Below are 21,537 nucleotides of genomic sequence, written 5' to 3' on the forward strand. Positions count from 1 at the left end.
TTTGCAAAATATGTATCATTTGACCTGAGGATGATCGTGACCATGAAAATACAAGAACTAAACAGCTTCAATATTTATACCTGGAAGGACAAAAACAAATGGTGGTTGTCAACATTAAAAGAGAAAGGGATTTTTGTTTTAAAACTTTAATTCTTCTCATCTTTCTAATTGTGGAACAATTCAAGAATACATAAAATTTAATTCCCTTTTCCATGTGTAAGATTCTTGGTAAAATTCCACAGGTTTATGCCATATAATTAAAATAAATAACCATTCTATATGGTTTAAATTTGATCAATACAATAGGATTTTTGCACAAAAGAACAGTATTTCAATTGTTTGTGTAAATATAAAGCATACTGTTGAAGTCTAGCTCTAGTAGATCTAAATAGGTGCATGTTCTTTTGTTTGTCTTTTAGCATCTCCGTCAATTAAACTCTTGGTGGATGACCCTATTGTTGTAAATCCTGGAGAGGCCATAACATTAGTATGTGTCACGACAGGAGGAGAGCCTGTACCCTCTCTCACATGGGTCAGATCCTTTGGGACTCTGCCTGAAAAGACTGTTCTGAATGGAGGAACTTTGACCATACCTGCCATCACCTCAGAAGATGCTGGCACTTACAGCTGCATTGCCAATAATAACGTGGGAAACCCTGCAAAAAAGTCCACCAACATCATTGTGAGAGGTAAGTTTGCCTAGAGAATGTTACAGCATAAATTTCTGGGTTAGCCAGACTATGATAAAGCAAATGATGTTTCTAAATAATGTTCTTCAATTATAAAAGTTACCTAAGATTTCTGAGTCTTAATAACACTGCTTTATATTTGCATTGAATAGTTTTCATAACACATTCTTAGTGATACTGTGGAATAGTTTTATATTTAAAAAAAAGCTTAAAACCCAAATTTGGCATAGAACATTATGCATTCTTATACAGATTGGGTATAATTTTAAGGATTTAACAAATGTATCAATTTAATGTTTAATAAACATTTATTGAATCCCTATTATATGAAGAACCTTAAACTGTGGGATTACATTGAAATCTATAAACATTTCCTTGTACGCAAGGATTCTACTGTCAGAGTATTAAAATTAAATGTATCAATTTAGAGCCATATGATACAGTGTTTGGCAAACATAGGTAAAAGCTCTGGACATACAAATAAAAATTATAGTAGTTTCTGGCAAATATTATTAGGGAATATCTAATAATTTGTATCAGGTCTTGTAGGCTGGGTAAAGTTTTAACAGATTGAGATTAGCTAAAGTCATGGAAAAGTTAGAGTTAGGAAAAGGTAAAGTTTATTTGAAGAATTGATGTAAAAAGTAGGTAGTGACCTGCTGCTTACCTACCACTGTCAATAGCAGTGATTTCTGTAGCCAGTGTACTGGCGCTGCATGTGGAGAAGATGCCAACTTTCCATTTCAGAGAAGGTAAAGTCACTGTGCAAGGAGATCATGTTTCTTCTTGTCTCATTTCACTGGCTTGGCTCTGGCTTCAGGACTGAGGATGGATATCCGTGCCTCTAAAGTTAAAATAGATATCCATATGGGCCTCTTCCAGTAGACAAATGAACATTTCTCATGATGGAAGATTGTAATGATAACAAAATATAATTGGGTATATTGAGATAAACACTTGTGATTTTGTGAACATAGACTAGAAGTTTTAACAGATAACCATAGTTATCTGTTACCATCTAAACTATCAGAAATATACTATTTGGTCAAAAATACACTCTATTCAAAATATCACAAGATGTTACAATGTAAACCAAGACACTGTAGATACTGCACTATCTACCACAAAATTGTACTCATACAATATGTATTTAGCAATTGTACTTAGTAATTGTCAGATAGACCATTATCTTAGGATCATTATAAAATAAAACTTCATGCCTATTCAGCTACTGCAATGTTGTCTTATGAAACCGAATGTTACTGAAAGAAGTATTGTTCATACTTAGGTTTGCTTTTAAACCATATATCAGCCATTAGCATATATAACAAGGAAAATCAGTTGATTAAATTGTTCCTAAAACTTCAGACTCAGAACCAACCCAACTTATAAGTCAGTTTTCATATCAATCTTTGGTGACTATGGTCATTTAGATTTCTAAATCTAGTTTAATCGTAGACTCATCTGCAACTGTATTGAATTCCTGAATAACTGGCAAAGTGTCCAGCATAGTGGGGTTGCTCAGGGACCCTCCATAAAGAACTCAATCAATTCACAGCGAATATATACTCCTAGAATGATTTGCTTCTTCCTAGCCCATCTAGCAGTTTTCATCTGTATTCTTACTAAAGATAGTTTTTAGCTTTGACATGAATGACCTAAAATAAATAAACCCTTATAATGTATTTCTTCAATTTATAATTTCTCTTTTATGCCTTTAATTTACCTGAAGTGTCCATTTGCATAGTCATATTACCAGTAGAATTTCTCAGCAGTAGCATTCACATAATTCATAAAATCGAGTTTGTATGTAATCTTGCTGGATATAGAAATAGCCTTGGTTGAGAAGTCCTAGATTAAATTGTGAGGAGAAAAACTGCTACAGTAATATGAGGCATTTGATTTCTGCCACAAAGGACAAGAAATTCAGTTAAAGAAAAAATGGTTTTCTTCTTATTATAGCAAATAAATTATTTTCAAGTCTTTTGAATTTGTAGAACTCTGCCATATCTTAGATTAACTGTGTCATGGATACACAAAAATAGAACTCTGGGTTCGTTTTCCCCCATTCCTTTCCATAATTAAATCAAGAGCCACAGACGAGGTTTTCTAAGCAAGCATGAGGATTTTCTACGCATAGAGTTTCCACTATCATTTGAGAATATCCATGGACAAAACAAGATTGTAGGGAGCAGACAGGAAAAAATAAATTCTAGAAACATTTCTGAATGTGTCATTTGCTTTTTAAAAAATAGAAAACACTTTAAATAATGTAGTTAACCATCTATGTAGATAGTGAACTCCAAAACTGAAGAGGAATCTCATAGGTTTTAATGTTTTGTTGGACATTCAGAAACAGAGCAGCAATTCTTTTCTTATGATCCTCTAAGAGATTATAGTGATTAAGCTACATTTCTCCCAAGTCAGAAGAGAAGTTCCATCATACATTTGGTAAGAAAATTATGCTGTTGTCCTAGCTACATGTTGGTGACCTGAGCTCAGTTTCCACTTTCCCACCCAAAGTTCTCTGTTGTTGTGAGTCACTGTATTTAGAAATGCCCACATTTCTCTTCTGTTATGAATTGAATGAGCCACTGTGTTGAGCAAGCATGGTTCATAACATGATCAAGACATTACTATATTTTAGTGTCCTGCAGTTTTTAAAATTTTTATTCAGTGGCTGAATCTTGCCCTGCTTCAGAAAAAAAAAAGTCAGGCAGATCCCATGGACATTTGGTTCATTTTTAGAAGTAGAGTCTTGCAGTGCATTCAAATCACAGTCATACATTTAGTTCAGAGTTTTGTATGCATGCTGCAAAATAGTAACACAAACCCTAAAGATCAGTCCTGGGTGTTATTTGGAAGGAATGATGCTAAAGCTGAAACTCCAGTACTTTGACCACCTCATGCGAAGAGTTGACCCATTGGAAAAGACTCTGATGCTGGGAAGGTTTGGGGGCAGGAGGAGAAGGGGACGACAGAGGATGAGATGGCTGGATGGCATCACTGACTCGACGGACGTGAGTCTGAGTGAACTCTGGGAGTTGGTGATGGACAGGGAGGCCTAGCGTGCTGCGATTCATGGGGTCACAAAGAGTCGGACACAACTGAGCCACTGAACTGAACTGAACTGAACCTGATGTAATGGAAAGTTTTCTCCCCTGCACAGCTTGGGGCAACTTTGGGCTGGAAACCTTCAGTGGGCAAGGGAACGAGGGGCTAGTCTGGTTGGCTTCTAATTGTTTGTCTGTTTATTCTCTGCCCTCCTGTCTACCACCCTGTCCCTGACCTGATAGCCAGATTCTGATGTTCCTGGCTTGGGGTAGGGTAGGAAGGTTTCTCAATATAATTTTGTTTTTCTTCTGCGGCACATTAATGGACTCTTCCATGGTGGCTCGGTGGTAAAGAACCTGCCTGCCAATGCAGGAGATGTAGCTTTAATCCCTGGGTGAGGAAGATCCCCTGCAGAAGGAAATGGTAAACCCATTCTTGCCGAGGAAATCCTGGACAGAAGGACCTGGTGGGCTACAGTTCATGCAGGCTCAGTCACTTCAGTCATGTCCAACTCTTTGTAATCCTGTAGACCGTAGCCCACCAGGCTCTTCTGTCCATGGGATTCTCCAGGCAAGAATACTGGAGTGGGTTGCCATGCCCCCCTCCAGGGTGTCTTCCCACCCCAGTGTTTAAACCCACATCTGCTTGCATCTCCTGCACTGCAGGTAGATTCTTTTACCCAATGAGCCATATGGGAAGTCCTACAGTTCATGGGGTTGCAGAAAGAGTTGGATATGACTTTAATGACTAAATGACACTCATTTAGTGACTAAATGACAACAACAATCTAGAAGAGATACACAACTGTGTATGCCAAGGAGAGATCTCTAGTCATGCATTGTCCCCATCACTGTGCCATATTCCTTGAACATTTTGTACCTTATCCCTCCTGCCTGTCTGCTGAAGGCTTCTCTCTCCTCGAGGCAGCCAGCTCAACAAGAGCCCAAGACAAGAAGCCCATATTACCTCTCCTCCCTGTGTGACTCACTGCTGTAGGCAGAAGTGCTTACCCATAAATGCTGTGAGAGCACAGAGATTCCAACTTCTAGCCTATGGTCACACAGGTTTTGATTTCCTCAGATATGTCCAGGTGTCATTTCAGCGAAAATCTTTCAGTGCTTTGGCTGGTCCCATGCAATGCCCCTAAATAGGCCTGAGATGAAATAGGCTCCTGGGTGCTTTGGCCTGAGAAGCGTCATCTCACAGTTTTATTCAAAGATATCTTTCCAGTCAACTATCATCTTTGATACTTTTCTCTGTGCTTCAGTTTAGTTCAATTCAGTTCAGTCAGTCAGTCGTGTCCAACTCCTTGCAACCCCATGAACTGCAGCACTCCAGGCCTCCCTGTCTATCGCCAACTCCTGGAGTTCACTCAAACTCATGTCCATAGAGTCGGTGATGCCATCCAGCCATCTCATCCTGGGTCATCCCCTTCTCCTCCTGCCCCCAATCCCTCCCAGCATCAGAGTCTTTTCCAATGAGTCAACTCTTCGCATGAGGTGGCCAAAGTCCTGGAGTTTCAGCTTTAGCATCATTCCTTCCAAAGAAATCCCAGGGCTGATCTCCTTTAGAATGGACTGATTGGATCTCCTTGCAGTCCAAGGGACTCTCAAGAGTCCTCTCCAACACCACAGTTCAAAAGCATCAATTCTTCAGCACTCAGCCTTCTTCACAGTCCAACTCTCACATCCATACATGACCACTGGAAAAACCATAGCCTTGACTAGACGGACCTTTGTGGGCAAAGTAATGTCTCTGCTTCTGAATATGCTATCTAGGTTGATCATAACTTCCCTTCCAAGGAGTAAGCATCTTTTAATTTCCTGGCTGCAGTCACCATCTGCAGTGATTTTGGAGCCCCCCAAAATAAAGCCTGACACTGTTTCCACTGTTTCCCCATCTCTGTGCTTAATTATCTGTAAATCCCTAGAATCATGGAATGGAGTTTCTTTCACTTTTGAAAATTCTACATAAGGAGATTTGCCTTACACTCGTTGTGGAATTCTGTGGATTTTGTTCTCCGTCAAGAGTGAATCAGGAAAAGTTTATTCTATTATCTGGTTCCACAAGAGTATAGAAGGATTGTAAGAATTTTCAGAATTTCTAGCTGATGCTCTTATGTGACCATCAGTAAGTCCCTTTGGTTCTGTCTTAGAACTATACTCTGAATGGGAGCCTGTCTTGCCAAGTTCTCTGTTGCCACCCTTGTGTAACCTATCAGCATGTTTCCCCTCATTGATTAATAGTCTGTTTATTAACCTTCTTTCCGCTTCAGCCTCTGCTTTAGAAGAGGCTGTTTATCCACTATATTATATAAGGTGGACTAGGCTGAGTTATATAAGGTACAAGGCTTCGCTGGTGGTTTAGTGGTAAAAAAATTTGCCTGCATTGTAGGAGATGCACGTTCAGTCCCTGGGTCAGGAAGACCCCTTGGAGAAGGAAATGGCAACCCACTCCAGTCTTCATGCCTGGGAAATCCCATGGGCAGAGGAGCCTGTCGGGATACAGTCCATGGCATCACAAAAGAGTTGGACATGACTTAGGGACTAAACAATAAGAAGAGGCCGAGATAACAAATAGGCCCATACATATAATTATCCGAAACAAAACTCTTCTAGCTTTTATCATGGAAGTCTTTAAGATGTTGCCTAGTTGATATGTTGGCAGTGGCATTGTATGTGTGATTGGTGTGTGAAGTGGGTGCATGTAGTAGTAGAGAGTCTATTTCATGCAGTCATTAGGCATCGCCTAGGGTGATGATGTTTCTGTCATCTTCAACCTATGGCTTCTAAGATTGCTCTGAATATTACCTCCATCTCTGTCAGCTGAGAGTGGGAAGGAGCTTGGATGAGCACACATGGAACACTTCTATCTGTTGCATATGTATTAGTTCCAATGGCATTCTGTTCTGTTGGCTACATAGTCTGTTCTGTTGGTACATAGTCACACCATTGGGTGCCAGGTGTAAGAGGGCATGGGTTTTGGTCAACTGCAAACCATCTCTGTTACACTCATTCGAGAGCCATCTCATTCTCCTGAAAGGGTCTCCCATGGCTTCCCACTTACCTAAAATGGAATTCATATTCCTCACTTGGTCATTTCATGTCACTCTCTTCTTTACTCACTCTGCTTTAGGTACATTATTCTTGTTCTTCTTCACAACTCCGGACTTAAACATTTGCTGTTCTTTCAGCCTGGGATGTTAATTTTCAAATACCATCTTCAGAGAAATATCTCCCCTGACTCCCCTATCTTAGATAATCAACCCTTAATCCACTGAATGATCTATTCTTTCTTCTTATCACATAAATGCCTGGAGTTATTTTATACATTGAAACAACTTACTGTCTGTCTATTTCATGGCACTATATATAGGAACAAAGAAATTATCTATTTCTCAGGTTTATCAGTGACATGTACCTGGAGTTTAAAAAATTGCTCAGCATATAGTAGGTTCTCATAAATAAATGTTGAATGAATTCATCACTTTTAATGATTTCTTCTGGACTTCTATTGCCTGTTGATACTCTTAAGTATATAATAAATAATATCAAACAAAATTAGGAAATTCTACAACATGTTAAATCATATTAAACATTTCTGTGATGACTACTCATTTGAAAGGCCACATTGGTCTAATTATCCATTGCTGTGTAATAAGCCTCTACAAAACAATAGCTTGAAATGATATAATTTATTTATTTACTCACAAATCTGGTGGCTGGCAAACTTAGCTAAAATATCTAGTACTGTGTGTGTGCATGCCCAGTTGTGTCTGACTCTGAAACCCCATGGCTTGTAGCCCTCCAGGCTCCTCTGTTCATGGGATTATCCAGGCAAGAATACTGGGTTGCCATGCCTATCTCCAAGGGATCTTCCAATGCAGGGATCAAACATGTATCTCCTGTGGTTTTTGCATTGGTAGGTGAATTCTTTACCACTGAGCCATCCAGGGTCTCATATAATTGCACTCAGAATATAATGGGGCTGGCATCATCTTCAAAGCTTTTCCAATCAAATGTTTGGTTTCTGGACCAGAAAGTTTAAGACAGCTGGGCTCCTCACGTCAGTCTCTCTCTCTCTCATCTATTTGTCTCTCATTTCTCTCATTCATTTTCAATAGCCTCTTTACATGGTTTCTCCACTTGGCAGCCTCAAGGTCCCAGACTTGTATAGGCTCCCAGACTAGAGTGTTTCTATCCTTTTAAGTCATGTAGTATCATTACTGCTATTGTCTGTTCATCAAGTCAGTGCCAGAGATTGGCCTGGTTCCAAGAGGAGATCAAATGTTTTCACCTTTTGGAGGGATATGAGTCAGCGAGTCTGCAGATGTGTTTTAGAGCCACCAGAACAAGCCATATTCTTCATTCATACTCCTGTGCTGCCTCAGTGCACGTTTATGCCTCTGTCTTTCCCCTTTCCTCCTTAATTTCATCAACCCCTATGTTGAACCTGGCTTCTGCAAAATTGATGTCGTGAACAGATGTCCTCTTTGAATTGTAGAATTTCTCCAGTTTATCTTTGTTGGCTGTGATCTCAGATTCCTAATATGGAGGAAATATTTTGTCAATATTGAAATAGATTTAACTTTTATGGAAGAAGTCAATATGTATTCAGCAAAGCATGAATTTACACTTTCCTAACTGAACAAAAATATACTGTAACCTCCAGGAATATCATAACCCTCTGCTCTGAAAAGCGTTGATTTACCTAATTCTATTATATCCACATAAAAGGACTAAGGTCTTTAAAAACTTGAGTTTTTATGTTAAACATATTTGTTCAGAACTCATTTAATGATAATATATCAAATATTAGCACTGCTAATATTTCAAAATTATCTTTAGGATTATTACTGAAAAAAATCTTATAATTATAAAATTCTATGAAAAAAATGTTAGTTTTTTGAGTATGCTGGTTCTGTTTAAGAAATAGTGTTATTATCATTTTGAGTATTCATCATGTACTAGGCTACCAGGTACACCATATACAAGACGTTTTTGATAATTCTGATATGTTCATGAAGTAAAAAATATTATTATCTCTATTTTAAAGAATAATAAAACTGAAGAGTAAGCAGTGAAATAACTTTGCCCAAGTACAAGCCTTATTTCATCAGTGAAGCTGAGTTTCAAAGCCCACATAGTATGGTTCAAGGGCCACTGTCTTAAGCAATGTACCATAGTGCCTTTCAAAATTCAGCCAAGTTTTTAAAAATGTATAACTCCTCCCCCTGTCCCCAGATTGAACTAACTAATGTCCTTCTATTTTCCTCTACCGTTGCCTTACCAAAAACTTACAAAGAATTCTTCCTGGGTTGTAAATTGAATACATTTTTATGCACATTAGAAAAAGATCCTCAACACTGTGTAGTCTTCCCATTACACTATTTCCCTCCCCTATATACAATCATTTTTGATTGGAGGAAATCCCATGTTTTTGTTAATCAGTATTTTTTTTCTCCAGTGATGGTGGGCATACTTCAAATTCTAACCAACATACTGTTTGTAGTTTAGGATTTTCTAAATAATGTTACATTTGAAGGACTGAGCATGACTCTGCTACTTTTATTGGCAGTCTTACAGATTGTTGTACAAAATTATTAAAAATTTTCTATTAGTGATAAAAGATCAATTGAATTATGAAAGACAAAGATACAAAATAGCTGCACAAATAAGACATCTAGTATAAACAAGGAACAAAACAAGGACTATAAAGTGTGTCCATTGTTTTTGCTGAAAGGTATATATCTATAAGCTATTGATCAGAAATTCAGAGTTAATTGTCAATTTTCCAGAAAGATTTGATCTTATTTAGCTCCCAGTGTGTTTCTAAATGTAAATTACTTGTGAATTACCAATTACAGGGTGGGCCCAGTTCCTCCCAAGCATTTAGATTAATCAAATTAAATTTCTAGTCATCAATAGTTTTCTTCCATAACCTTTCATAACCATTACATAAAAACTGTAATGATAATAGCTGAAATTGTTAAAAAAAAAAAAAACTAATCCTTTAGCATTCTCCAACAGCTAAACTGTTTGCTGTGTGCAGGTGTCCCAATTACTCATGTAGATTAAATGCTCTATTTCTATTTTCCCAACTTAATATTCTGTAGTAATTACATCCCCCCAAAACACCACAGAGAATTTTAGTATATTATGTTGTGTAGCTCTGAAATTGTTTCATTATTATCTTTTGAAAAATTAATCAGGGCTATACAAAATGTAAAAATTACCAATTTGGTAGTTCTCATCTGAATATAGATAACTCACTTTTCTCTTATAAACGAAATAAATCTAACTTCCTTTGTTTGTTGAAATAACACAGGAGGAATTATAAAATACAGTTTCAAGTAACAAGTTTATCTGGATATTGTATAATCTTATAATTAATTTTATATAATTATATACAGATAGCTTAGTCATACATCTTATTTTATTAAAACTTAGATTGTCCCACTCAGTAGTTGGAATCTGTCACATATACTTTTAGTCAAAAGGAGATGTATCACTTGGTAGTAGTGCTTTAAAAGTCAATTACTTGTTAACAGCCAGAAAAAAAGAAGCTTATTCAAGTACGTTACTTTAACATTTCTTCTGTTTCTTTGAAGGCATTTATATATCTTTTTGTTTGTTTCATTTTTGGATATCCTACAGTTGTAAAATAGAACCAAAACAATGATATATTCAGATTTTTTATCCTGTTGTTATAGGAGGTGCTTATTTCCCAGGGCTACAGTCTCACCACTGTTAGTCTATATGGATTAAACAGTCTGCAGACAGTAAAGTATAGCAGGAAAAAAGATCTATGATATGGACATGGCTTCCTTTAAATTAGCTCCCAGACTACGAATAAAGAGGCCTCTGTATACTTTCCTCTACACCAAGATATTACAGTTCCTAATTTTCAAGTACTTTTTGCACTAAAAGTCTATGATTCTACACTATCAAAACATACCATGACCTGTGCCCATTTCTGAATTCAGTTCAGTTCAGTTCAGTTGCTCAGTCTTGTCCGACCCTTTGTGACCCCACGGATTGCAGCACGCAAGGCTTCCTTGTCTATCACCAACTTGAGATGGTTGATGCCATCCAACCATCTCATCCTCTGTCGTCCCCTTCTCCTCCTGCTTTCAATCTTTCCCAGCATCAGGGTCTTTTCCAATGAGTCAGTTCTTTGCATCAGGTGGCCAAAGTATTGGAGTTTTAGAATTAGCATCAGTCCTTCCAATGAATATTCAGGACTGATTTCCTTTAGGATGGACTGGTTGGATCTCCTTGCAGTCCAAGGGACTCTCAAGAGTCTTGTCCAATGCCAGATTTCAAAGCATCAATTATTCGGCACTCAGCTTTCTTCATAGCCCAACTCTCACATCCATACATGACCACTGGAAAAAAACCATAGCTCTGACTAGACGGACCTTTGTTGGCAAAAAATATCTCTGCTTTTTAATGTGCTGTCTAGGTTGGTCATAGCTTTTCTTCCAAAGAGCAAGCATCTTTTAATTTCAAGCATCTTTTAATATCTTTAATAGCTTCAGTCACCATCTGCAGTGATTTTGGAGCACAAAAAATAAAGTCCAAAGTCTGTCACTGTTTCCACTGTTTCCCCATATTTTGCCTTGAAGTGATGGGTCCAGATGCCATGATCTTAGTTTTATGAATGTTGAATTTTAAGCCAACTTTTTCATTCTCCTCTTTCACTTTCATCAAGACGCTCTTTAGTTCTTTTTCACTTTCTGCCATAGGGTGATGTCATCTGCATATCTGAGGTTATTGATGTTTCTCCCAGCAATCTTGATTCCAGCTTGTGCTTCATCCAGCCTGGCATTTCACATGATATACTCTGCATATAACTTAAATAAGCAGGGTGACAATATATAGCCTTGATGTTCTTCTTTCCCAGTTTGGAACCAGTCTGTCATTCCATGTCTAGTTCTAACTGTTGCTTCTTACCTTCATACAGATTTCTCAGGAGGCAGGTAAGGTGGTGTGGTATTCCCATCTCTTGAAGAATTTTCCACAGTCTGTTGTGATCCACACAGTCAAAGGCTTTAGTGCAATCAATAAAGCAGAAGTAGATGTTTTTCTGAACTCTTGCGTTTTTGAAGATCCAACAGGTGTTGGCAATTTGATCTCTTGTTCCTCTGGCTTTTCTAAATACAGCTTGAACATCTGGAAGTTCACGGTTCATATACTATTGAAGCCTGGCTTGGAGAATTATGAGCATTACTGTGCTAGCAAGTGAGATGAGTGCAATTTGTGGTAGTTTGAACATTCTTTGGCATTGCCTTTCTTTGGGATTGGAATGAAATCTGACTTAATCACACTTTATTTTTGTTTACAAATTTGCTCATACAAATATGTGATTACAAATACATAGGTGTACAGATATGATTGTTAAAAAACATTGAACTTTCAAACTAAATTATTTTTAAAAAATTTTGTTTTAGTTTCTTACCTTAGGATGTTAAACCAGGAAGATAAATGCAAATGGTACTTTCAGTAGATGTTTACAAGATTTCTATTCCACTCTAGATCTGTATCAGTTGCTATAAGGGACAGAAAAAGAATGGGTACAGTCCCTGAACCCCTCGAGTTCTTAAACTTACAGGAGGACAATCAGCAGGGCAACTCACTCCATAGACTGTGAGGAAGATCATAACGTCACAGTAGAATAGGCAGTGTGCTGCTGTAAGCTCAGGTGAAGAAACAGTTAATTCTGATTAGGAAGACAGAGGAAAATTCCCAAGATGGTGGCATTTGAGAAGGTCTTTGAAAAATGAGAATCCTTTCATATGTAGAAATGAAGTCCCTCTTTCCTTTTCGGCTTAGAATATTGATGTTAAGTAGCTTTTTGAACTTTCTCCATTTTCTTATTTATGAAATATCAGAAACTATTAATAGCTTTTTAAACGAAAAATAACTGTGTTTAACTTTCATATTTGATAGTAAATATTTTCAGAATTAGGTAATTTATACATTTTATTTTGCAATTTTGAAATAAAGCCTAAACATTCATATTTTACAGTCTTGAGTTGCATAAGGTTTTATATAAAAGTCTTATTGAATTAGTCAATTTTATGTTTACTGTGTTTTCTGTTTCTCCTTGGTTTCCATCCAATATTCTTCTAACACTAGTGCCTTTTCTAAATGCTTCAGGAAATCTCTAAATAGAGATAATCAACCTAATTCGTGTATTATAACTCATGTGAACTCGATAAGATGATTTCTTGATTTTAGCTTTCAAAGAATCTTTTATAGTTTTTTTCTTTTTTAAAATCTTATTGTCTCAGCAAATATAGTTATCTGAAAATTGTGTGTGCTTGGAAATCAACGCAGTTGCTCCAGTCCTCCTTAGTGAAAATGTATCTGTTAAAATCAATCAAATATGAGTGATAAGAGAAAATTTATCTATGTAAAGTTCATAAATTCATTCAAAAATTAATTAATTTCCAAAATCCAAAAAGTAGGAATATACTTTTAAAAACTAATGAAAAAAAATCAGCTACTTTTTTTTCTAATTAGAGAAATGTTTCAGTCATGGAAACATTAGGATTGGTCTTCCCATGATTCTTTCTATCATTTCTGCCCCACATGCAGTTATTTAATTAATATGCACAGGGATAGCACAATTCACATTCAAGTTCAAGCCATCATTGAGTGGATGATGTGAGCCCATTGCAAAAACTGAGATAGAAGAGAGTAGCATTTTATTTATCTGCATAGATCAGTGGTTCTCAGTTGGGGGCAGTATTTCCTTTAGAGGGCATTTGTCAATGTACTGAGTCATTTGGGGCTTCTCAGGTAGCCCTAGCTTACCAGCCAATGTAGGAAATAACAGACATAGGTTAGATTGTTAGGAAGATCTCCTAGCATGGAAATGGCAACCCACACCAGTATTCTTGCCTGGAGAATCCCATGAATGTAGGAGCCTGATGAGCTACAGTCCATAAGGTCACAAAGAGTCAGACATGACTGAAGTGACTTGGCATGAGACATTTTTTATTGTTATGATGGGGAGTGTGGTGTGCCACTGACATCTGAGGGGAGAGGCCAGGGATGCTGTTAAATACCACTCGATACACTGGGCAACCTTCATAGTAGAAAATACCTGGTCCAAAGTGTAAATAGTGATGCTATTCAGAAAATCTGGCCTAGGTAAAGGTTTCCCTTATAGCCAGCTAGAAAGATTCACAAAGCTATACACTGATGTGTGCACACACACATAGTTAATTTCCAAAACATTGTACATTTTGACACAAGATTGATGTCAGATTTTAATCATTCTTGACACATTTCTTAGAATTTCAGATGTCAGTTGTTCTTAACCTGACTTGCTCGTTTCTCTGTATCTTGGAAAATGTATCGACTAGCCCAGCTTTTGTTGTTGTTGTTCTGCCACCCAGTTGCATCCGACTCTTTGCAACCCCATGGACTGCATCGTGCCAGGCCTCCCTGTCCCTCACCTTTGAGCAGTGTCTCTTCTCTGTGGTCCATATTTATGAGCTCCTGTCTCCTGGGTTATAATGATCTCTGTGAGTCTCAATTGTTTACCTACTCAGTATCTTAGACTCATTCCTCTGAAGCTCTATACTCCATTTGCCAACATGTCTCACTTCATTTGTTAAAGTTTTTCAACGTGCTTCCTAATTTTGAAAGGTAATATTTACTCTAGTAGTAAATATTAATGTACTAAGATGTGCTGCCTCTCCCAGGTCATCCACTGAGCCCACAGAGTCAATGAACATAGCCAAATAAACACAATTTTTTCATGTATGGTGCTCTTAAGTCCTATACAATCTCCATGTTTCCAGTAGCACTAGAAGATAAACTGTCAGATGATCCAAGACATGAAAGTAAGATGATGGAAAATAAAAAATAGATATTTCTGTAGCTTTTATCAATCATTCTAACCTTTCTCCTAATTTATCCTGTTTGTGTGTGTATATGTGTGTGGGAAATAAAGAGTGTATATGTGGTTGAAAGAGCTTATCTTCATACACTGTGGGTTAAATACTGACTTTTTCTTTACTGAAACTTATTTTGAAGGACTGTTTTTACCATGGCACATTTCATTTCATTTCACATTGACTATTAATTTATTCTGACAGAAGTAGGAAAACCTGAAAAGCGAGGCATGTGATTGATTGCAGTTAGTCTGTTAATTTAGAAGTTATTTGGTGTGAGTGCTCAGAAAAATGATGTTCACTTCGTAGCAAAATGTCAGTCTTTCTTTCCTCTCACAGTAATGGTAATCTAGACTTGGTGTCCCTGTGGTTTTGTTATTAGTTTTAATATATTATTGTCACACAGTATCCTCTTGCCTGGCGATAATATAATCTGGGTATATTAAAACACTGTCTTAAAAATGTAATGTAAAATATGACTTTATTTTAAGAAGTGTAACAGAAATTGTCAGCATATAAGTATATACCTTATTGGACTTTTACAAAGTGGGCACATCTGTGTCTGTAGCAGCCCGATTGAGAAGCAGAGAATTAATTTTAATAGCTCTCAGGAATCTTCTCTCTTGCCACTCTTTCACAGCCTCACTAAAATGTGACTTCTGACTTTGCACGTCCTATACTAGTTTTGCCGTTTTAATGGAATTGTATACAATACAACTTATTTCTAGATTTCTGTCCCAATTTTATGTTTGTGATATTCATACGCTGTTATGTATAGCAAGATCTCTTTAATTTTTAGTATAATATTCCATTGTATGCATAGAACAGAATTATTACATTTGGCTATTTATGAATTTTTGAGTTGTTTCCAGTTTGAGACCATTGTGTGAATAATTCTGCTCTCAGTATTTTTGGACCAGTCTTTCGGTGATGCAGTCTTTCTATTAGATGCATGCATGCTAAGTCTCTTCCGTCATGTCTGACTCTTTGTGACCCTGTGGACTGTAGCCCACCAGGGTCCTCTGTCCATGAATTCTCCAGGCAAGAATATACTGGAGTGGGTTGCCATGCCCTCTTCCAGGGGATCTTCCCGACCCAGAGATCAAACCCGCCTCTCCCGCAGCTCCTGCATTGCACGCAGATTTCTTTACTGATGAGCCACTAGGGACGCCCCTTCTATCACATATGTACCTAATAAGCATAGGATAAGGGCTTCCCTGGTGGCTCAGAGGTTAAAGCATCTGCCTGGAATGCGGGAGACCCGGGTTCGATCCCAGAGTCGGGAAGATCCCCTGGAGAAGGAAATGGCAGCCCACTCCAGTACTCTTGCCTGGAGCATCCCATGGAGGGAGGAGCCTGGTAGGCTACAGTCCATGGGGTCGCAAAGAGTCGGACAGGACTGAGCGACTTCACACAAGCATAGGATAAGAAGATGTTGATATCTAATTCCAAACAATTTTCCAGTTTACATTTCTGCAAGCATTCCATTTGTTCCATGTTATTGTCAGCACTTAATGTCATCTGTATTTTTCATTTTAACACTCTAATTGGTGTCATGGAATCATAGTGTGATTTTAAATTGCATTTATCTTTATGATTTGTGAATTGAGTAAATTTTCAGAAGATTTTGACCACTCGATTATCTGTTCTTGGCAATCTCCTGTTCAAGTCTTGGCCCCCTTCCCCCCTTTTGTGTTCTACTTTTCTTCATTTGTAAAATCCTTTATGTATTTGATATGTCATTTATTTAATATATTTATTTAATTTTTTTCTTCTACTTTGTGGCTTACCTTCTCACAATCTTAATCCCATTCTATAATGAATAGGAAAATCCTCCATTTTGATGCAGTCTAAACTATCAAAAAAAAAGGAACTTAAGAAATCTTTTTTATTCTTTTTTAAGAAAAATTGTCTTAAACCTAGATAATAAAAATATACTCTTATGTGTCCTGCTAAACATTTCATTGTGTTACCTAAATATTTGATGTGTAATTCACTTGAAATTGACTTTTCTATGTGGTTTGGGGTAGGACTAAAGATAATGTTTTTGTTTTTAATTTGCATATCTAGTTAAATCATTACCACCAATAAAATTGACCATTACTTCCCATTATACTGCCTCATCACATTTGTCATAAATTAAAGGATTAAATACATGTGAGTCTATTTCTTGATTCATTTCTCTATTTGTCTTTGTTTATCCCTATGTTAATACTACTATGTCTCAATTACTATAAAATTGTATGAAATCTGGTAGAGCAAGGATTTTTGCTTTTTCCTTTTTCAATCTTCCCTTGGTTGGTCTTGGCCTCATGTGTTTCTATATGTATTTTATGAGTAGTTTATCAATTTCTACTTGGACTCCTAAAAAAATCTGAAATTTTTATTTGGACTGAACTGAATCTGCAAATCATCCAATTATTGGCATTTTCTATCCCTCCATTTATTTGTCTTCTTTAATTTCTTTCACAACAGTTTGTGATCGTCAATGGAGTGATCTTAAACAACTTTTATTAGATTTATTCTGAGTATTTGAGAATTTTGTTTTTATTCTCAGCATTGTAAATAGTATCATTTTTAAAGTTTTATTTCCTATCTATTTTAATGTATTTATTTCCTATTTGTTTTGATGCAAAATACTTTGTATATCAACCTTGCTAAATTCAGTTATTGATTTTAATAATTATCTTAGAGTCTCTTGAATTTTCTATGTACATAATCTGTTGGCTTCAAATAATGAAAGTTATACTTCTTTTTTTTACATATATATATATTTCTTGATTTATTTTGTTGCCAAAAATGTTGAAATTACATGTTTAATAGCAGTAGAATATTCTGTACTCTTCTCCCTTTTGCAATGCCAAAGGGAAAGTTTTAAGAGTCAAATCATTAAATACAAGGTTTGTTGTTTTTATTGTTCAGTCGTTAAGTCATGTCCAGCTCTTTGCAACAACATGAACTGCAGCACACCAGGCTTCTGTGTCCTTTACTATCTTCTGGGGTTTGCTCAAATTCATGTCCATTGAGTCGGTGATGCTATCCAACCATTTTATCCTCTGTTACTCCCTTTGCCTCTTGCCCTCAATCTTTACTAATATCAGGGTCTTTTTCCATGATTCAGACAATTTAATGATACTATTCTGTTCATAGCGGGCCAAGAAATTTTAATGAGTTCTAAATGCCATAAAATAATTGAATTAATGCAAACAATGCAAGGAAAGAAGAACAGGGGAACGAGGATATGTGGAACATGTAGAAATCAAGCATTGAGCAGGAGGAAGAAAATAATAAAAGAGAACATATGTCAATGAAATATACAAAAGCAACAGAGAGACTTAATCCAAAAATGTGTTTTTGATAACATTAACAAAGTTGGTTAATTTCTAAAAGGACTGATTTAAAAAATTGATAAATAAAAAATTCTAACATCAGGTATGAATGAAGTGTCATTACTGAAGAATTTACAAACTTGAAAGGACAGTGAAAGGGTTTTATGAGCAACTTTATGCAAATATATTTGACAAGTAAAATGAACACATTTACTGAAAAACACAACTCATCAAAACATAAGAAAAAATTTAAAGATGAATACTGTAATATTAATTAAAGATATTGAATTCATAATTTCAAAATTTCCTAAAGAAACATGTCCAGATGACTTCACTAGTGACCTCTATCAAATCTATTGGAATAAACAATGTCAATCCTACACATACAAACAAAATTAATAATATTAAAGAGAAGAAGAAACTCTGATTTATACTACAAGACCACCATAACCTTAGTAGCAAAATAATACAATAATAGATTACATGGAATGAAAATTCATACCAATATCCTTTATAATCATAGACACAGAAATCCTAACAAATGTTATCAAATCAATTCCACTAATATATAAAGAGAATAATACAAATAATCATGTAGATTATATCTAAAAATGTGCTGGTTTAGCATTCAAATAGCAATTAATGTAATCACTAGATTACAAAAGAAGAAGAATATTAATATTTCAATTACTACAGTAGAAATCCTCTGCTAAGTCACTTCAATCATGTCTGACTCTTTTGACCCTATAGACTGTAGCCCACCAGCCTCCTCTGTCCATTTGATTATCCAGGCATGAATACTGAAGTGGTCCATGCCCTCCTCCAAGAGATCTTCCCGGCCCAGGAAATGAACCAGCATCTCTTATATCTTCTGCACTGGCAGGTGGCTTCTTTACCACTAGTGCCACCTGGGAAGCCCCACTACAGTTTTAAAAAATTGGTTACAATTTAACATCAATTTTAGAAATAGAAGGGGTCAATCGGATAAAGCACACAAACAAAAACCTACTTAATAAAATACTAAACACTTTCCTTCCCAAGACTGATAAGAGAAAGATGTCCTTTCTCACCACAGTTATTCAGCATTATACTTCCTGCAGTTTCCAATAGTGAAATGAGGAAAAAGAAAATCCTGTGGATTATAAGGGAAGAAGTACAATTATTATTATTCTCTGATGACATATTCCTAATGGATCTGTGAAAAACAAAAGTTGTCATTACATATGGATAAATTCAATGTTAAGAAAGTTAAAAGCTTTTGTTCTTCAAAAGAAACTATTAAGAAAATAGGCCAAAGATGGGAAGAAAATACCCTCTCACATATTATGACAAATGACTTATATCCTGATGGTATAAATAACTCTGGCATCTCAGTAATAAAATAACAACCAAGCCAATTTTTAAAAATAGAGAAAAGGTTTGTACAGACACTGGTATGTGAATGGCTAATAAGCACATAAGAAAGTACTCAACGTCTCTATTCATCAGGGAAATGCCAGTTAAAACAACAGTTAAGTCCACAAGATCCCCACCAAAATGGATTCATGAAAATGATTTACATCACCAAAAACTGTAGGAAATGTGGGACACCTGGTACTTATCAACTTCCAGTGGGAGCATAAAGTCGTAAATCCTTGAATAGTATTAGCAGTTTAAAAAGTTAAGCATAATTTGCATTATGATATAGCAATTCTTTTCCTAGGCATTTTTCAAAGAGAAGTGTAAATTAGATACATAAAAATTCTTGTGTGTAATGTATACTATCTTTTTCATATTAGTCAAAACATAGAAACAGTCCAGACGCCCATCATCTTTAAAACAGATAGAAAATAGTCTGTGTTATTTATATAGTTGTATATGTAGTTGAATACTTTTGACAATAAAATGGGACAAAATAATGGTGCTTGAAACAATAGGATGGATCATAACAACCATACTATTTAACCATAGTTAAATAAATCAGATGTACAAAAGTAAAAATTGTATGATTTCATTTATATGACATCTAGAATAGACAACAGTAATCCTTTTTAATGCAAATTATATTAGTGGTTGCTTCTTGGGAAGGGCTCATTCACTAAGATGGGACTTGGAGAGCTTTATATGATGATAGGATTTCCTGCATCATAGAAATGTGGGTTTCACAGTGGTCTGAAGGTGAAAGTGTTAGTCGCTCAGTGTTGTCCAACTCTTTGCTGCCCCACAGACTGTAGCCTGCCAGGCTCCTCTATTCATGGAATTCTCCCATGCAAAGACACTGGAGAGGGTAGCCATCCCCTTGCCCAGGAGATCTTCCCAACCCAGGGACTGAACCAGGTCTCCAGCATTGCAGGCAGTTTCTTTACCACCAGTCTCAGCCACCAGGGAAGCCCACTAGTTCACAGTGGTCTAGATCTGTTATAATTGATCAGATGGTATATTTAAGATGTTAGTGTTTCACTGTATGTAAATTACACTTCACTACAAAAATATATATATATAAAACCTTCCATAAACGTTTTCTTTTTCACTATCTTAAGTTTTTGTAAAACTTAAGTTTAAGTAAATGCAGTATTACTTTTTATTTAATGGTTTAGGAAAGAATTTTAGGGAGAAGCCACTGTCCAGGCCTGCAGATTGATTTGTACAAAGATTTTCAATGGCAAAATTTCTTTAGTAAATATAGAACTATTAAATTTCAACTTTTTAAAATTTTGTTTGTTTTTCTAAGAACCTACATGTGTAATTTAAATTGTTGAGTTTATTGGTATAAAATTGTTATAAGTACTGTAGTTACTTTTTATTTTTTTGGTTTAGTGATGTGCTGATAAACCAGTTTTGGGAGAAAAAATACTTGATTTATAATATTTGCCAATATACCTTCAGAACAACCTGTTTCAAGTCATATAGTTGGAAGACATGCACATATTTTGCTGTCTTGAGCAGATATGAAGTAGTTCCAACATACTACTTTTGTACTCTGTAATTAAATAAAAATATTGAAAATTTATGTCTTCTTTATTTGGTTTTATTGATTAGTTTTTCTGGAGTTCATTCAATGTTACTAGTTATTGTAAAGGACTAACTCTGCACCTTTATGGTTCTTAAAATTTTTCCTCATTGTACATATGTTTTGTATTATAATAAATTCTACCCTTATTTCCTTACTCCTAAATCTGTAGATTCATAGTGCAAATTGTTTTAAATCTCTGAGAACATTTATTGGATTATTACTTTTTAACCTTTTAAAAATTTTCTGTGTAGGCTTTTACAGCTATAAATCTCTTCCTAGACATAATAATAACTGTGTCTCATGAACTTTTGTATGTAATATTAATTATTATTATTCATTTGAAATACTCTCTAATTTCCACTATTCTATCAGTTTTAAGGAGGGATATCAAAGTCTCTATATATAATTTTAAATTTGTCCATTTCTGCTTTCAGTTGTATCATTTTTGCTTCACCTATCTTGCGGCCTGTTTTTTGTCTATTTGTTTTTAGTGTATACACATTTAAAACTGCTATATCATTTTGGTGACTTGACCTATTGTCAATATATAATGTCCCTCTCTGA

General features: G+C 35.9%; 1 protein-coding gene across 1 annotated transcript in view; it reads left to right on the forward strand.

The window, feature by feature from the left end:
* The window catches only part of MDGA2 (MAM domain containing glycosylphosphatidylinositol anchor 2), a 915,731-nt gene that overhangs the window by 604,725 nt on the left and 289,469 nt on the right, over nt 1–21,537 (forward strand). The window contains exon 6 of the mRNA XM_040226786.1: nt 420–689. Within this exon, the coding sequence (XP_040082720.1) occupies nt 420–689 (270 nt within the window). The remainder of the gene's footprint in view (nt 1–419; nt 690–21,537) is intronic.

Source organism: Oryx dammah, unplaced genomic scaffold, assembly GCF_014754425.2.
Source record: "Oryx dammah isolate SB20612 unplaced genomic scaffold, SCBI_Odam_1.1 HiC_scaffold_26, whole genome shotgun sequence".
NCBI lineage: Eukaryota > Metazoa > Chordata > Mammalia > Artiodactyla > Bovidae > Oryx > Oryx dammah.